This window comes from Symphalangus syndactylus, chromosome 1 (assembly GCF_028878055.3).
Source record: "Symphalangus syndactylus isolate Jambi chromosome 1, NHGRI_mSymSyn1-v2.1_pri, whole genome shotgun sequence".
Lineage (NCBI taxonomy): Eukaryota > Metazoa > Chordata > Mammalia > Primates > Hylobatidae > Symphalangus > Symphalangus syndactylus.
The window spans coordinates 11,829,169-11,845,711 of NC_072423.2; the positions used below are offsets into that span (position 1 = coordinate 11,829,169).

The following is a 16,543-nucleotide window of genomic DNA, read 5'->3' on the forward strand; positions in this document are numbered from 1 at the left end:
GAATGGCTTCAATTTACAAATACTTAAAGGACTATCATGCAGAAAGGAGAACAGGTTCATTCCGCATGGCTCTAGAGGGCAAAATGGGGAACAGCAAAGGGAAGTTATAGGAAGAAAACTTTGCCTTAATCATACTGATTCGGAAACCAAAGCGCGATGCCTTAGCATTGAGACTCCTATTCAAAAAACCTGAACGATCACTTTTTGGAGATGCTGCAAAGAGGACTCAAATCAGGGGCTCCAATGCCCTTGCTAATATTTAGATTATGATTCTAGAACTTCCAAAGCAGGGAGCAGAAGTTCTGCTGAATACGCGTGGCCCTATCAGAGCAGAGAGTGCCGGTGACCCACATGTCTTCAGGAACCGGACAAATAAGTATGATCCCAGGCTATGTTAGTGAAACCCTGCCAGAGCAGGAGGCTGCGCTATTTGACATCAAGTGATTCATCCTAGCTCCATAATGCCAATCTCTGGCTTCAGCTCTTAGCCACCCAACACACTACCTGACACTCACTTCCTCCAAATGCAAACAACATGAACTTTCTGGGCAATTACCAGATATTTGAATATTTGAATCTGCCTAGTTCTGTGTGCAATTACATATCACGCCGGCTGACAGTGAGATCATGATGAACAACCCCCCTGCACCCGCCCACAAAATACTACTGGCCAGAGTGTTATTTGGAAAAACAATGAGGTGGCCGTGAGCACTCATCACTCAGATTTCCTGTCAAGGAGCGTGGCTGGCAACACTGCCCCCACTGCATCCAGGCCAGCCAAGGGTGACTGCACAAAAGGGTCCCCTCCAGGCCCATTCCTGCCAGCCGGGGAACCTCTCGCTGGCTTGGTGGCCCTACAGCCTGAACACTGCCTGCTTAACCCTTCTGCCCCTTCCCACCCTCCAATTTAATTTTTTCAGTTTTTAGGAATCATAACTGTTCACAAGCAAAATATGTTATTTGCAAATATATGCTTGCAAATAGCAAGCCCTCATATCTTGTCATTCTAAAACAAAACAAACATTTTAAACATAGTTATAAAATTGAGGAAAATAATCTAGTTGATTTTTTTAAAGACAGAAAGTGTCAGGATTCCAATCATCGGTTCATGAAAGCATCTCTCGTTTTCATATCAAGCTGAGAGTTAGAGTCCTGTCAGTTATTACTGGCAACATGCTTCAGGCTAGGGGAAGGCTAGGCTGGGTTGGAAACTTCTGGCTATGATGAGAATACAGGTGGTGGTTCCAAACAGCTGAGGGTTGAAGTCACCTGGGTGCTGCATGGGAGGCTGAGAACCAAGCTGAGCAGCTGAGCAAAGGAGCTCCAGGAGACACTGGCAAAGAATGGACAGTCAGAGCCAGTCAAGAAAGCCAAAAAGTCAAGACCTGAGGTCATGAAAGGGAGAAAGAAAAGAGGGATCAACCATGGCAAATGCCAAAAAGAAATACCATGTAGACAGAAATTAGGCCTCTGACACACAATACCAGAAAGACCACGAAATTAATCAGTGAAATCAGAATACCACTGAGAGCAAAAAGGGCGGTGTCTGTATAGGTTACCGGGAGACGAGGCACAGGCCCGGTGCTGCTGACAGGTGTCAGCTTCAGCTGCATGAGGATCTGAGTCTGTGATTCTGGTCATTTTGCTCTTGAGCCCGTGGTTAACGAGTTACGAATACCAACATGTGCCATATTCTCTATAAAAACCAATGTAAGGCTATCTGATTAGTGGCTTCATTACTATAATGAAGAAAAGAAAGGCATGTGAGACTTGGCATGATGTACGCGGAAATATGGACATTCACGTGTTTACCTTCGTCTCTACTCACTATTAAACGTCATCAGGTATTTTTCTCAACCAAGATACTCCACTCTTTCCTGCAGCAGCCAGACAATCAGAGTGACAGTACCGAATTAATTCCTCATTTGCTGGCTGAAAGAAACTCAAAGCAGAACTGCCAAAGGGCAAAACAGAGAGAGTGACACTATACATCTCAGCTTTTATATATGTCCATTTGATTACTGTGCTTGTACGTTTGCATTATCCTGGTGATCTAACAGTTGTTGTCTTACTTAATTTACTGAGTGCCAAGGTGTCTATTAGTAGGAGCTAGGCTTTGAAAAGTATTACTAAAATATCTGAAAGTCTTAATAGAAATTCCAGAAAGTAGAGTAGGTAAACTGCATACAGAAGTGAAGGGGAAAAAAATCCTCTTGGAAAAGCCTCTATTACAGAACCTGCTTTAAAAAGCTGCCATGTGACTGCAGTATGCTGGGCCAGGGTGTTGGCAGCAGAGTCACCTTCAACGTGAGGCCGCAGAAGGCAGAGGGTCCCTGGCTCTGGGTGTTGCTGTAATTCCCTCACTCGTACGGCAGCCCTGGAGGAAGGGCCGTGCCTGCTTCTTTTAGTGTTATGAGTACCTTCTGTTTTCTATGCCTTCCTTTTACTAGTAACTCCTACTGGCTAGAACAACGCTACTTGCTTTTTTTGTTCCTATTTTTGACATCGTCCTGCTAGTCATTAAACCCCCACAGATCAACCATACATAATCCATTTCCCAATACGTCATATAAGCAAAAAACCGATTCCTGTAATACTGGGCTCAGTTCTTTCTTAAAACATGCTTGTATTATTCAATATTTGGGTTTATTGCCCAATTTTTAAGATGTATATAAACAAATCAGAATCCCAAATATTCTAATAGATAAATCAAAATTAGCTTAGATTTTGGATATAGCCCTATTAATAAAGAAGGTTTCCTTCCCTTTTTCTTCGGATACTTTTTAACCTACAGAGAAACTGCCATGAACATAATTTATTTGACTTAAACTCGATTAGTATATATTGAAGGACAGAGGTCAAGGGACATTTGGGAGGCAAATGCCAAATCCTGACAAGAGACTTCTGGGCTTGAATCTACATAGAAAACACGTGCAAGCAAGGAGTGAGGTAAGGCTTTTTTTTTTTTTTTTTTCCCTTGTCTTCAATTCAACTCTATGAAAACAAAATACCAAGGAAGGGAGGAGATTGATTCTCACAGATTCTCTGCACAGCCGCTCCACGAGTGAAGTAAAGGAGGATGCTGTTCATTCCACATGGACCTGGCTCCAAGGGGCAGGACCCCTCGGTTCGGGTGGTCACGATTCAGCTGGGTACTGACTCAACTTTCTAACTTCTGGCTTATGAGTGGATTTTAATTTTTCAGTATCAGAACTATTAAAAATCTCCCCAAGAACTTCACAATATAAGGCAGTAAAAGTGAAGCAGCGTTGGCTAAAATGAGTGGAGGGACACACAGTGACTTGGTTTCCTATTCATCTTTCTCAGAAAGTCTAAGCCTCTGAGGATGTGGATTAAATCCATTGGCTCGATGTCTGCAAGCTCCCTCCACCTTGTAGAATGCTGATGCCTGGCCATGCTGATACTCTTAGAGGCAGGCTGGGCAGCCCGGCTCTGATCACTGCTTAGTCTATAGGGAACATGATACAGTGATTGGTCCCACGTTGCTGTATTTTTAAAATTTCTGTTATGATATGAAAATGTAACATACCTCCACCTCCACAATATATAGCAGCTGACTCTGTTATTTAGACTAAAAATTAATGGGCTAATTGTAGCATTATGGTTCAAATGAATTTACAGTTACCACATTTAGCCCAGTGTGATCTCAAATAAGAATGACTTCTGATCATTTGAATGGAAATTCAGAATCCTTAAAAGAAGCCGTGTTGGAGCTGGTTGGTTCATCATATGCAAATACTGTTGCATTAAGATGGGAAATACCTATTCATGAAGATAATGAAAACTGACACAAATATAATAAAATAGGTGGTTTACAGATTCTGGGACTTACACAGCAACATATTTGATCCTTCTGCTTACGAGTATAGTCATCTACCTCCCCCCAATGCATACCTGATCTGCAATCCAAAAACAAAGCCCACCAGCCTCATAGCCTCATAGCACGAAACCTTATAGCATTACTCAAGACACTCAACATCGAAGTTTCCATTTTTTAAAAAGAGGGTGCAGGGGTGACAAGTATTATAACAGAGAACAAACGGTGCAGCAAAGAAAGCAGTGGATCAATGGATGCCCCCAGACTCTGGCATTCATAAAACAGCCACATGAATAGCACTGCGGAGAACAAAAGACAATGATGATAAAATTGGGTGCTTTTGTTTCATAAGGTGGCACAGATGGGCCTGGCATGCTTCATGTTTCATTTCACGAAACTTTAGCCACATTTCCAGGGCAACATTTCCACTGTTTGCAGGCAATGGGCCTTCGTGCAGGAGGCCAAGGACTTGACAATTGTTTTGCTGAATGCCCCAACTTAAGCCTGAAAAAGCAATTTAAACACTCAGATAAGTTGAGTGCTTATAATCTTATGTAAACAGTGCAAATTGAATGGTTCAGTTATTAGCATGAATTTTAATTAAAATGAATAACTTTTTACCACCAGTTAGATTATATTTTCTTTCATCTCCAGTTATATTATAAAACTTTCTGCTGAGACGATCACATCTGCACATTTTTTCATACATGTGTGCATGCACATACACGGGCATATGTACATGCGTGCACACCCACATCGCCCCACGCACCCCCACACACACCCCACCCACACCCACCCCCCACATACATGCCCACACCCCCCCACACCCACATTTTTCCTAATCAAGCTGAAAAAAACTTCATTCCTTATTCAGAAACATATTGCCGACAATGCACTCTTTTTCTTTACAATAATATCCTAGAAGAGATTCTTTGCTGTAATGGAATTTGCACCCATGTGTTTAAACTGCGTGTGGAGTATGGTGAAGTACCTGAAAGAACTATGATGTACAAATAAGTCTTCAGTAGTGGTCAAAATATTAGGTACATGGTGGTCTTTAGCAGAAAAGAAATTTTAAACAGCAACACACATAAAAATAATGTGAATAGCTTTTTAATAAACCAGTCAAATATCATATTGCTTTAGTCATATCTTGCATATTAATACACTTGTAATAAAATATATTTATTTTAAACCACTTATCAAATGTATCAACGAAAACCTCATGATCACAACAATCTGCAAGTTTTGGACACGGGCCATAGTGACGGGAATAGTTTAGGGTTATTTCAAGGTCAGATCCACTTCATGATCAGAAACATTACCTAGGGCTGTTCCTAATACGGGAGGAATAAGAAATAACGCAAGAACAAAAGCAAATACTACATCAGTATGAACGGTGCCCAAGGTAACAGAATTCAGAAACAATACAGAGGCTTCTAGTGGCTTCTTGTAGTCTAAGCTAGAACCGTCAAGGAGTCTAGTTCTAAAGACCTCATCCCATTGAAGGAAAACAAACAAACAAAAACCTGTTTTTTTTTTTTTTTTAAAAAAAAGAAAGAAAAAAACCCAATAAAACCCTTTCATGAAGCTCCATATATGTAAACACATGAATATAGTGTTTTTTTAAATGCTGCTATACATTTCTAAAAGGGGGAGGGGGAGATTATCACTGGATCTAATATCAGTTCTGTAAATTATGAAAACCTTACATAAGATTCTAAAGATGTCAGAAAAGGTCAACTGCTCTCATTTCCAGAGGTTTTCAGTGGTGTTTGATATTGTGGCCTCGGTTTAAAATCTTATGCTGACCATATTTGCATATCTCAGTACTTTTTTACAGAAACATATAGTAGATACCAAAAATTAAAGGTAATCAGAATAATTCATAATTGCTCAGCAGCTCTCAGTGTTCAAAGTAAACGGAGCAGTTTAGCAATTTAGAAAACTCTATCATTGATTATCAAACTAGCTGGTTCCCCTGTAAATATTTTTATACACTGATACCTGCCAATTATATGTACTCAGTTGGACCATGGTGTTGTCAACCCTGTAATGCAGGACTCTTGGAAAGTGAAGCATTTTTATCAGTACTGTGGATAAAGCCACAGGGTCAGCTTGTTAAATTTGCCCATGATGGAAAGCTGATATGGCTGCTACAGAAGCAAACCCGACCTTTGCTGCTTTACGACAACACAGCACTTGCAAAGCAGAACATTGCATTCAGTGCCAGGAAACATGTTTAACAGAGGTGCAGAAACGGGAGCACATCCACAATGATGTGATACAGAAGCCAGAGGGCTGGTGCAGAAGCCATAGCAAGTGGATAGTGATGGGAGGGATGGAGGGAGGCAGGCAGGTGAAAGGAATGAACTAAGCAGGCTGGCTTGGCAAAGATAGATTTGAGGGGTGGAAATAAGGACAGGAAAACAGCCTCCAAATATCTGGCAGGCTGTTATGTAGAGCTGGGCGTGCACATGACCTGTGCAGGTCAGAGCATAGGAGGACTGCTTTAGCTCATTATGAGGAAGAATTTTTCTAAAACTGAGAACAATTTACACATGGATACATGAAAAGATGCTTGGTATCATCAGTCGCTAGGAAAATGCAAATTAAAACCATGATGAGATGCACAACACACCCATTAGAATGGCTAAAATTTTAAAAAGACCAATCATGCCAAGTGCTGGTGAGGATGCAGAGCACCTGGAGCTTTCATGAATTGCTGGTGGGGATGCAAAATGGCACAGCCATGGTGGAAAACAGTTTGTTGGCAGTTTCTCACCACATCATCCCATGACACCATTCCTAAGAAAATGAAAACACATGCCCATACAAAGACCTGTCGCCAAACGTTGATAGTAGGCTGATTCCTAAACACCCACAACTGGAAGCAAGCCAATGTCCATCACCAGGAGACAGGCAAACACACTGGTACACGCATGCAATGGAACAGGACTCGGTGACAGAGGGAACACATGAGCGGTGGATGCACCAATGGGAATGAAGTTCAAAAGCATTATGCCAAGTGAAATAGATGGCTACATGCCACTGATGTGACATTCTGGAAAAGACAAAACTATAGGGACAGCCAAGGCCTGAGTGTTGGGAGAAGAGATTTATTGAAGAGTGGCACTAGGCAACTTTTTGGGGTAATGGAAATGTTCTCTAACTTGGTTGTGGTTGCATGATTGCAAACATTTGACAAAACACATCCAACTGTATACCTAAAAAGGATTAAATTTACTGCATGTAAATTAAATCTCAATTTAGAAAAAGTGAACACACTCCATATAAGCACAGAAGAGTGTGCCAATGATTTCCTGTCAAAAATGCCGTGGGGCACTCCTAAATTCAGTGGGCAGTTACATCATTTTCTCTCTACAGACTCTTAGGACTCTAATTATACAATATTATGACTCTTTTCTTCATATTTAGATATTTAGACCAATTCAGCGACTTGTTTTTCACATCTGAAAACAAACCTGATCTGTCCAGTGTCATATTTATTTTCTATATATAATGAAAATTATATCTAATATAAACCTTATGGTTTATATAATCTTCTGAAGTACAATAAGTACAAAAATCATAAGGCTGAACTGTCTTTTATTTCTATGTTTTATTTTTACTGTTGTTACAGAAATGAGAAGGCTGGCCAGGTGTGGTGGTTCATACCCATCATCCCAGCACTTTGGGAGGCCAAGGCGGGAGGACCACTTGAGCCCAGGAGTTCCAGACTAGCTGGGGCAGCATAGTGAGACTCTGACTCTAGTTAATAAGAAAAAAAAAAAAAAAAGGAAAGAAATGAGCAAGGCTAATTCAAAGGGCAAGGGATATTCAGAAAGGCCAAATATGTATCAATTAGATACCTAAAAAGAAAGAAATGCAAATTATCTAAAGCTGAAGATGGGCTTCTACCAGGCTAGGCTTAGTGTTACATCAGTGGGAGACACTCGCTGATGTTTGTATTGACATTTGTGACATCAGAGACTGTCGCTGGTGTTTGTATTGACATTTGTGAATGCAGGCTACACAGTGTTTAAGGACAAGCTACCTCTTAAATGAATGTGGCTTTATATAAAAATGGGGATGCTGATTGTCCACTAGGTGGCTGTAATTGTGGTCAATTAATACTGTTCCTTAGTTTCTACTTATCCTTCAGTTACAGTAGAGCTGCACATTTGTTTTTGGCTCAGTTTGTATGTATGTGTGTGTGCACGCGCATGCACACACATGCGCTACAGTATCAGCCAAATGTGAGAGACCTACAGTACTTTTCCACTAGGCCTGAGTGATCTCATGGCTAAAAAGACATCGTAGGAGTGGATTTCAAGGTATTGCTTGTTTAGATGGATTTTGTGTGTGTGTGTGTGTGTGTGTGTGTGTGTGTGTGTGTGTGTGTGTGTGAGGTAAGAAGAGATGGAAAGTGCGTGTGTGTGGACAACAGTGCTAGCTCTTTTATGGTTGAAGAAAGGGGGGAAACCCTACAGCTTTTCCTATGGTCATTAGTGTCTTCTTTTTTATAATAATAACTCGCAATCACTTAGGAATGTGGTAAGGCTTTTAACTGTCAATAATGCTACCCTTTCTTTAACAATGCGATTTTACGTAGATATTAAGACTCAGGCAGATCTAGCTTAAAATCTGTGCTTAGACACTAACCAGCTACATATGCCCGGGCAGCTTGTTCCACCTCTCTAAGCTTCAGTTTCTACGTCCATTGCACAGGGCACTGACACCTTGAGGGATACTGTGAGGATTAGGAACAGACTGCATCAAGTGCCCTGTAGTGCATGCTTGGCCTGTAGCAATGCTTAACACAGGGAAGAACCCTTGTTCCTCCTTCCCTTCAGAACTGCTTGCCACCAAAGTAACTACAGCTTCTGAAAAAAAAAATTCCTACTTCATGAGCAGGACACAGCATTCGTAACAGTGCTGGCCGGCATCACATGTGGAGCTCTACTGTTCTCCATGTGCTTTGTCACAGCATGTTGCAAAGCTGTTTTTCACAAATTAGAATGTTGTTTAGAAGTCTGGATTAGAAGTATTAGAAAGAGTGTAAAAAAACTTACTGAATTTTTAGTTAATTAACTGTAGCAGCATCCATATAGGCTAATTTAGACAGTTTATCTTTTAGGGAAAGAGTTATACAGTGGGCAACTTTGTGTTCCAACTGGCAAAGAGGGTCTATCTGCAGAGTATCACATACCCACATTCAGCTACAAGTTATGGCTGAAACCAAGTGTAGCCAATTCAACCTCAACAAGTATAATACGTAAAGATGTACTGTAAATGCGGAACACACTGACAAGATATTAAAAATATAAAGGTATATTCCATTTGATAAAATTTAGAGGAAGACAGAATCTTCCACCCCATTTTGAACACAGATCAATACCCAGTATCTTTTTTTAGCATATTAAACATGGGGAATCAACCCGTAGCCACTCAATTGAAATAAAGTTCTCGCTATATGATTGTTCCCTATCAATAACCAGTATCTAATATCAACACCCTACTCACACTTCAGTCTGGACTTCAGGCTCCGAAGAAGCCAAAATTGGCAGTATTCTCAAGACTTTGACGAAAATTCCTTCAGGCAGGAAGAGCACAACACTCCATGTGATCAAAGCTACTTCATCCCAGTTCACATGAGCTATCTGAGGGATAAAACGCAGCACAGAATTTTGGGGGCAGATGTCAATGAATGACATGGTGTGAAAAATGGGCCTCTGCTTATAGGAAGTTAAAGGCCAAACGTTCTAAATGAAATAACCAGAGAGAGAGACCAACAAGGTAGCTGTGAGCACTGCAGAACCATTATCGGCACCTCTCGATGTCATACCCAGCCAAATTTAACTGCATACAACTCATTTCTATGGCTTGAAAACAAGAAATGCCGCTTACGAGAAAACTGAGATTGAACCAAAAAAAAATTCTCTAGGGAAATGTATACAATTGAGCCTTTTTTTATGACTATGATTTTGAAACTATAACCTGCATTAACTCAAATTACTATCAAATGCCTGAAATAAATTGTCAGGAAAGACTCTGTAATGGATTAAAAAAAAAAAAAAAAAAAAAAAAAAAGCTTGGCCCCTGTGCTTAGAAATAGGCTGAGAGAGAATCTGCGAAACTCAAAACTTTCAAGTATTCATAAGATATTTAAAAAAACATTTAAAACAAATGATTTGACAGCTGCAAATGCAGGATAACACCTAGCTGAATTATGGAAACAGTGTGGATAATTACTTTTTTCAAACGCTGGGGCTCTGTGGACCAAGGTCCTGTCTGAATTTCCCTGCAGCACCGTTACTGTGCAGTAATACAAGTCCTGTTGTCACAGCAGCCTCAGTCTCTTTATCATCCACACATCAGTAAGAATGATGAGACACGTCCCATGATTCTAGCAGTCTTCCTTTGAAGGATCCACACGTTAATTACTGCACTAATTATGGTTTTTGAATAACTAAATGAAGTAAGCAGTCTATGGAGGTACGGGCATAAACCTGAGACTGAGAAAATACTAGTTACTGAAATCATCAGTGTAAACTGACACATCGAACAGGTTTAGAAGAAGTGGAAGCAGTAGATTTTAAAAGACAAGCATCTTAAATAATTAGGGCTCCGTAAGGCAAAAAGAAATGTTATTTCTTAATGGCAAGTGCATTTAAACTGTTATCTAAAGATCTGAAGGTAAGCCTGCTTAATTCACTGCTTCTTCTTTTGTTATTAGGAAAACATAATTGTTCCAAATAATTAGCACTAGAGTACATCACAAGCTGACAACAAAATTATAGAAATCTTCATATTCAGATCCGTCTAGCTGGCTATTAGGAACAGTTTCTGATCATAACCCATTAGTTGAAGTGCTGCGAGTTCTTGATTGCCACCAAATAACCTCAGATATCTGCCTAAGTTAACAGCCCCTATTTATTCAGAGTTTTCTTGACAGTAAAAACTGCTTAGGATTTTTACAGCTGCCACACAAAGGAACAGTATTCCATGTGTATGCTTGGAAGATTAGGTGATACAATAATTGAAACATGGATTTTAAATACACGTTTAACTCCTAAGTTTCTAAACGAAACCCTGAAAAGGCACTTTTCCATTGTTAATGGTGGTGTCATTCTGTTTCTTAGAAACTGGCCCCATTTCATGTCTTTTGACGTCCATGTTAATTTTTTGGTCTTGCATGGTGCTTCTCTTCCTTTACACAGTATCACCTTTTCGTTGTCCCTAACACTTAATAATTGCTAGATAAGACATTTCACACTTTTTATTATCGACAAAATATTCCCCCTTATGAACAATGTCAGGTGTACACTTTGGCTTCCTGCTAACCCATTTTAAACTAGCTAACTAGCATTCTGTGAGGCTAAGAAACAAAGGAGTACAAGGTAGTTTTAAAGACAGTCAATCCAATTACCTGCTTGACAGAAACCGCTGTATTCACCTCCCGTGGAAAAAAAAAACCTCAGACACTATGGGGAAGTTTCTGCTTTGCTGGTTACCCATCCAGCTCCTGGGAGCAGCTTATTGACAATGTAACATGTGGCCAATGAACATGGGTTTGAATAATCTAACAATTTTGTAATCGGTAATGCCATTTGAAGTTACTCTGGAAATTCTTCTGTGCTAACAGCTTAGCTGATAAACCCACAAAGCTTTATGTTTTATCCCATGAGGGATAACTTTGATTACTCTGGTAATTAATGATGTTGGAGAGTAATATGGATTTTCTGTTAAGATTTGAGTTTGAAGTTAATTAGTCTTCACGTTATGATTTGCTGATTAATTATGGATATTTAGTTATAAAGAGAGATGTTAATTATTAATCTCAAAAAAATCATCTAGTGTAATTAACTAAAACTTTGACATCAGTTAAAATTCCCAATGAGTATAACTTCTGAGATTATCAATTACCAGGGAAGAGCAATGAGCACATGACCCCCTGAGAAGGGACACATTCCCTGCTCATACAGAACACACTTGAGCCAAACTGTCATGCAAGGGGCCTGCTGAGTTTCTGTACAGAAATGGAACTGTGTCAAGGCACAGATCTCTCAGTCTTTCATGGCAAATGCTCAGTGTGAAAAAACTTATCTCAGAACAATGTGCTACAAAAGAAATTCCAGCACGAGCATTACCTTGGTGTACTGTAAAATAATGTCTTAACCTTTGAGCTGTAATGTTCCCTTGAGATGGACGGGCTTCATTAGCTCTGTGAAACTCTGAAACGAACTTCAGTGTTGCTGCAGATATCTTTATTTTCGGCGGTGGCAGCAGCTTTTGGCGTCATCGAGACAATACTGCAGCACAGCACTAATTAGTGTTCTAATTCATATAACTGGAAATCACCTTTGCGGTTACAAAGTTTTTTTCTTCATCTTTCCCCCTAGTCTGTCAGCAACACAATCTTTGCTACCAAAAAGGGGAGGGGTGTGTGATTAAGAAAAAGGGTTAAACCAAAAAGCATCATCGGCACATCACTGTCCTGGAATTTCCCCTGCAACACAGACTGTGAACAGGGATCTGTTTACATTATCTCTAGATCATCTTGACAATATTTATTCTCTATTTACCTAAATGAGGCAATATGATGATATTTATTGCTCAGAATGGCTAAATATAGACTTTTCTTGAGCACTCAGTACCATAGTGGGAGGCTTTGCTCTAATCTACATCTTTAAACTGACAAGCTGGAGAATTCCTAATGAATGCCTCTTTTCATCTGGATGTCTGTGTGTATTTGACAGTATAAATATTTAGCAATATCGGAGTCAGCTTGTGATTTTACCCAGATGGACTGATTGATGCCTCAGCTCGACGCTGCCAAAGACAATCCGCGTAGTTCTAGGAGGAATTTCCCTCTTCCTTCCTAAGAAGCAATTAGATGGCCAAAGGCAGCAACCCCAAAAGAGTGGAAATACTTCTGGTATCAGTTGACAACTCTGAGGGATAAATAAAATATGGTGCTTAAATTATTACCACTTTGCTTTCATGAATCACAGGATTAAAGCTTTCACTTCTAAAGTACATATAAATTGCAGGGTTTCTTATGTCTGTAATTTACAAGAATCTAAGTTAAAATACCAGCTAATCAGTCAACTCACATTCACCTTGGAAAAAGTATCACCCTTTCTTGTCATTTTTGTAAATTGCATGCCTAAGTATCAATGTTATTTTGAGAAGAAAAGTCGCTTGTTGTCAATAACACATATTGCAGTCTAGTTAAAACAACATTTGTTAAGATTTAATCGCAAATGTAATCCTCCTTTAAAGTTTAGTCAGAATGCTCAGAGAAATTCAAGGGACAGATAATAAATCATTTTCCTCATCTTGGGTGTGAACAAGGTAGGTCTGATTCTTTCAGGTGTGTTGTTTCACAACAAATGGTATGAATTCTCTGCTGTGAGACAGACAATGAGGGCACCATGCTCAGCCAGGGACTGCCAGGTCACACTTCCCTCCATCCCTAAATCATACCTTCTTTCTTTTTCCTATGAACATTGTTTTATTTTTGTAAATCACAGTGAAAATGAAATCAAAGAATTATACTATTTTGCTCATCACTACTGCAATACATCTGCAAAGGTTGAAAAGCTCTTGCTAAAACTTAGAATGGGTTTTCAGAACTCTCAGTATCACTTTTGCATAAATATCCTCTGCTAAGCCTCAGCTTTACACAGTGTAAGATGGCTATAATGATTACATCAGGTACTTTTATGCATTCAACTGCTTTGGGAGAAAGAAAAGACATGTTATTTTTGGCACCAGCAGAAGTCATGTATTTCTGCAACGTTGCGGCTTCCCCCACCTCTCACCCATTCCTGCCACCTCTGGTTTCTTTGTTTTCTATTAACTCATCCCAATCTTTGTATAACCTATGCAATAACCCAGGAGAAAGGGCAAGCAAGACATTATTCTTCTTGACACTAATACCTATAGATCCTATTCTACTGTGATACCTCTCCCTATCACAAGATATCTCAGCTAACAGAATCCTCAGAAGTCAAGAACTGGCATTTGCAATGTATTCCAGAGGCGAGGCGGACGCGATGCCCATTGGTAATCAGATACCATGAGATTTCACTGGGACGAGCTGTCTAGCTGTAATGCACAGGAGCTCCAGCTGCAGGACATATCAGTCACTGCTCCTTCCTGTGCACGGCAGTTTCTCACCTTTAGAAACATTATTCCACGCCTGCTGGCTGGCAGATAAAAATACACATTTCTAGTATTCTGTTTATTGGATGTGATTAGTAATATATTGGTTATTGACCAGATATAGAGGACGAGGCCCTGAGGTCCATTCTATTGGTATCTACCTATTCCATTTGCCATACTGAATGTCAATCATCATCACAGAATCTTTATTTGCTTTGTTTCCTGATATGAGAGGTAGAAGTATCGTAATAAAATGATGGAATGATGGGAGAAGGCCTGATGTCATTTCTGGACTCTAACAGTATCTCACTTTCTCAGAATTGTTAAAAGCAGCTCTGTGTTCAAAGATGAATCCTGTGTTTGGTGAAAGGGTAATGAAAGCAGGATAACAGAGACAAACTTTTGAATGGCCAGCACTGTGTTTCTGCCAAATCTGTCATTGGAATGGGAAGATGCAAAACACATGCACACTCATCAGCCAACACGGTGTGCTCACTGCTTAATTTCATGGCATTCAGCTATAAATTACACGAGAGCTGCCACAACGAATTTTTTCAGTGCTGTATTAGATGACAAATGAAATGTCCAAGCAGCTACAAGTGAAAAGCTTCCATCTTTCTTCCATGAGTGAATATTATGTACTTACTTTAATGATGTATAATAGCCTGCAACTACACTTAACCTGTGCATTAACTGGCAGCACAAACTGTTTACCTAGAGTTATGAAGAAGAAAACAGCAAATCCAGCAAGGAATCTAAAGTGTATACATTAACCTCCCACATGTCAACTTAATTTTCCCCCAGAGATGATGTATGACTGAACTCTGAATTGTTTTCTCTTCTACACAGTAGCATTATGTGCCAAGTATCTAAGCACCAAAGTATGTGTGATAAAATGATGACAAAATGTACCTAATTAATAAATCTGAAAATATTTAGAACTAAACCATTTTTTGGTTTTGTTAATGACCATGTACCCACAAAAAATAATCACTACATCCCACCAATGAAGCCTAATTTTTAAAAAAAACCCAACACAGAGAAAAGAGAAATGAAATTATTTTAGTATAGATCAAAGACCAAGAAAGACATTAAATATCCTCTTTGAATAGATACTTACCAAATGCACTGAGAATATGCTTAACCATCAGTCAACCTCTGATCAGATCTACATATGTTTTCACAGTGTGTAGAGTAGAATTACAGAACACTGATACCTGTGTATAACACAACTTGGTTTCAGGATGCACAAGGCCATTTAAAATAGTTTCCAAGAAAGTAAAGATAAACTCTGATTATCGGGATTATGGAAAATACAACTTGACTAGTCATTATAGCTCTTGCCATCTTATCACATTAGATAAATATGAAGAAAATATAAAAATAATACATTTTCACTATAAATATTAATCATAAAGTTTAATGTGATTATTTTTCAGAGGGTCAGGGAAAGGAGAAGGGAGGAGGGCACAATTTCTTATCACTCTGTTTCTTTTAAAGATGATATATCCCACGGGAAGCCATTGACAGAAAAACTGAAGACAGGAAATTCTCTCCTTCTGAAGCAAGTTTTGGAGAATCTGATTAGGTCTCCCGCTGCAGTGCTAGGTCTTCCATGTTTGCCAAAGGGCCAGCTATGATGATTAACGCCATTTGTCTGAATCATTACTCTGCACCTTGGTTCAGCAGACACTATGAAGATGGCATGGTAATAAATGACCGCAGGATTCTTCCCTGCTTTGGCCTCTTTTTATCTGCCACCTCTCCACCGTCAGCTCCATCTTTCTGAACCTCTCTGAATCCCCAAAAGGGACGAGGTGTCTATTTGTTTTCCACTAGGTTACCACTCTGTCTATTGTTGTTTGTACTAAAGGGTACAAATTCAATTCATTCTTGTGACATAAAAGCACTCATACAGTAAATTTTTTGCCCAGGAGAAAACAAAAACGAAGTTGCTGAATATAGAACAAGATTTGAAGCACTAGCATATATGTGGAGAGGCTTTCCAAGCACTCTTAGTTATCTAATACCATCTTCCCCTCATTCCGAGCACTCTTAGTTATGTAATACTATCTTTCCCCCATTCTGAGCAGTCTTAGTTATCTAATACTATCTTCCCCCCATGTCTCGTCCTGGCGAGGACACCCAGTATGCTAAACGTGTATGAAGCTTTCCAGTTAGTGGGCAGGGGGAAAACTCTGATTGTGCAGCCAGACCAAACCACAGGCTGGGGCACTGTACACCTACCTTAGAGTCGAGAGAAGACAGAAGAAGGTTGGTGGGCTATAAGGTTAATATGTCAAGAGATTTCAATTTTTGAACACAACAAAAGCATAATAACATCAAATGGTCTGTGGAGAGTCAAAGTGGACAGCTGCGGGCAGTGCACAGTCAACACGGAAAAGCAGGGAACTCGGGATGAAGGAGCTAAGGGCAGCCAGCAGGTGAAATTCCCTGAGTGTCAAGTTCGACACTATTTATCCCTTAATTCTGGGAAGCAACTGTGTTATCTAAGCAAGTCAACACATCGGA

At 39.7% G+C, this 16,543-nt stretch overlaps 1 protein-coding gene across 4 annotated transcripts in view; it reads right to left on the bottom strand.

Moving 5' to 3' along the window:
• ZNF407 (zinc finger protein 407) overlaps positions 1 to 16,543 on the bottom strand; it is a 477,787-nt gene that overhangs the window by 16,031 nt on the left and 445,213 nt on the right. Inside the window, exon 9 of one of the 4 annotated variants that reach the window (XM_063634270.1) lies at positions 12,234 to 12,795. The exons of the other annotated variants lie outside the window; for them this stretch is intronic. Within the exon in view, the coding sequence (XP_063490340.1) occupies positions 12,734 to 12,795 (62 nt within the window). The 3' untranslated portion in view covers positions 12,234 to 12,733. Of the gene's footprint in view, positions 1 to 12,233; positions 12,796 to 16,543 lie in introns of those variants that run through there. 4 annotated transcript variants of the gene reach the window in all.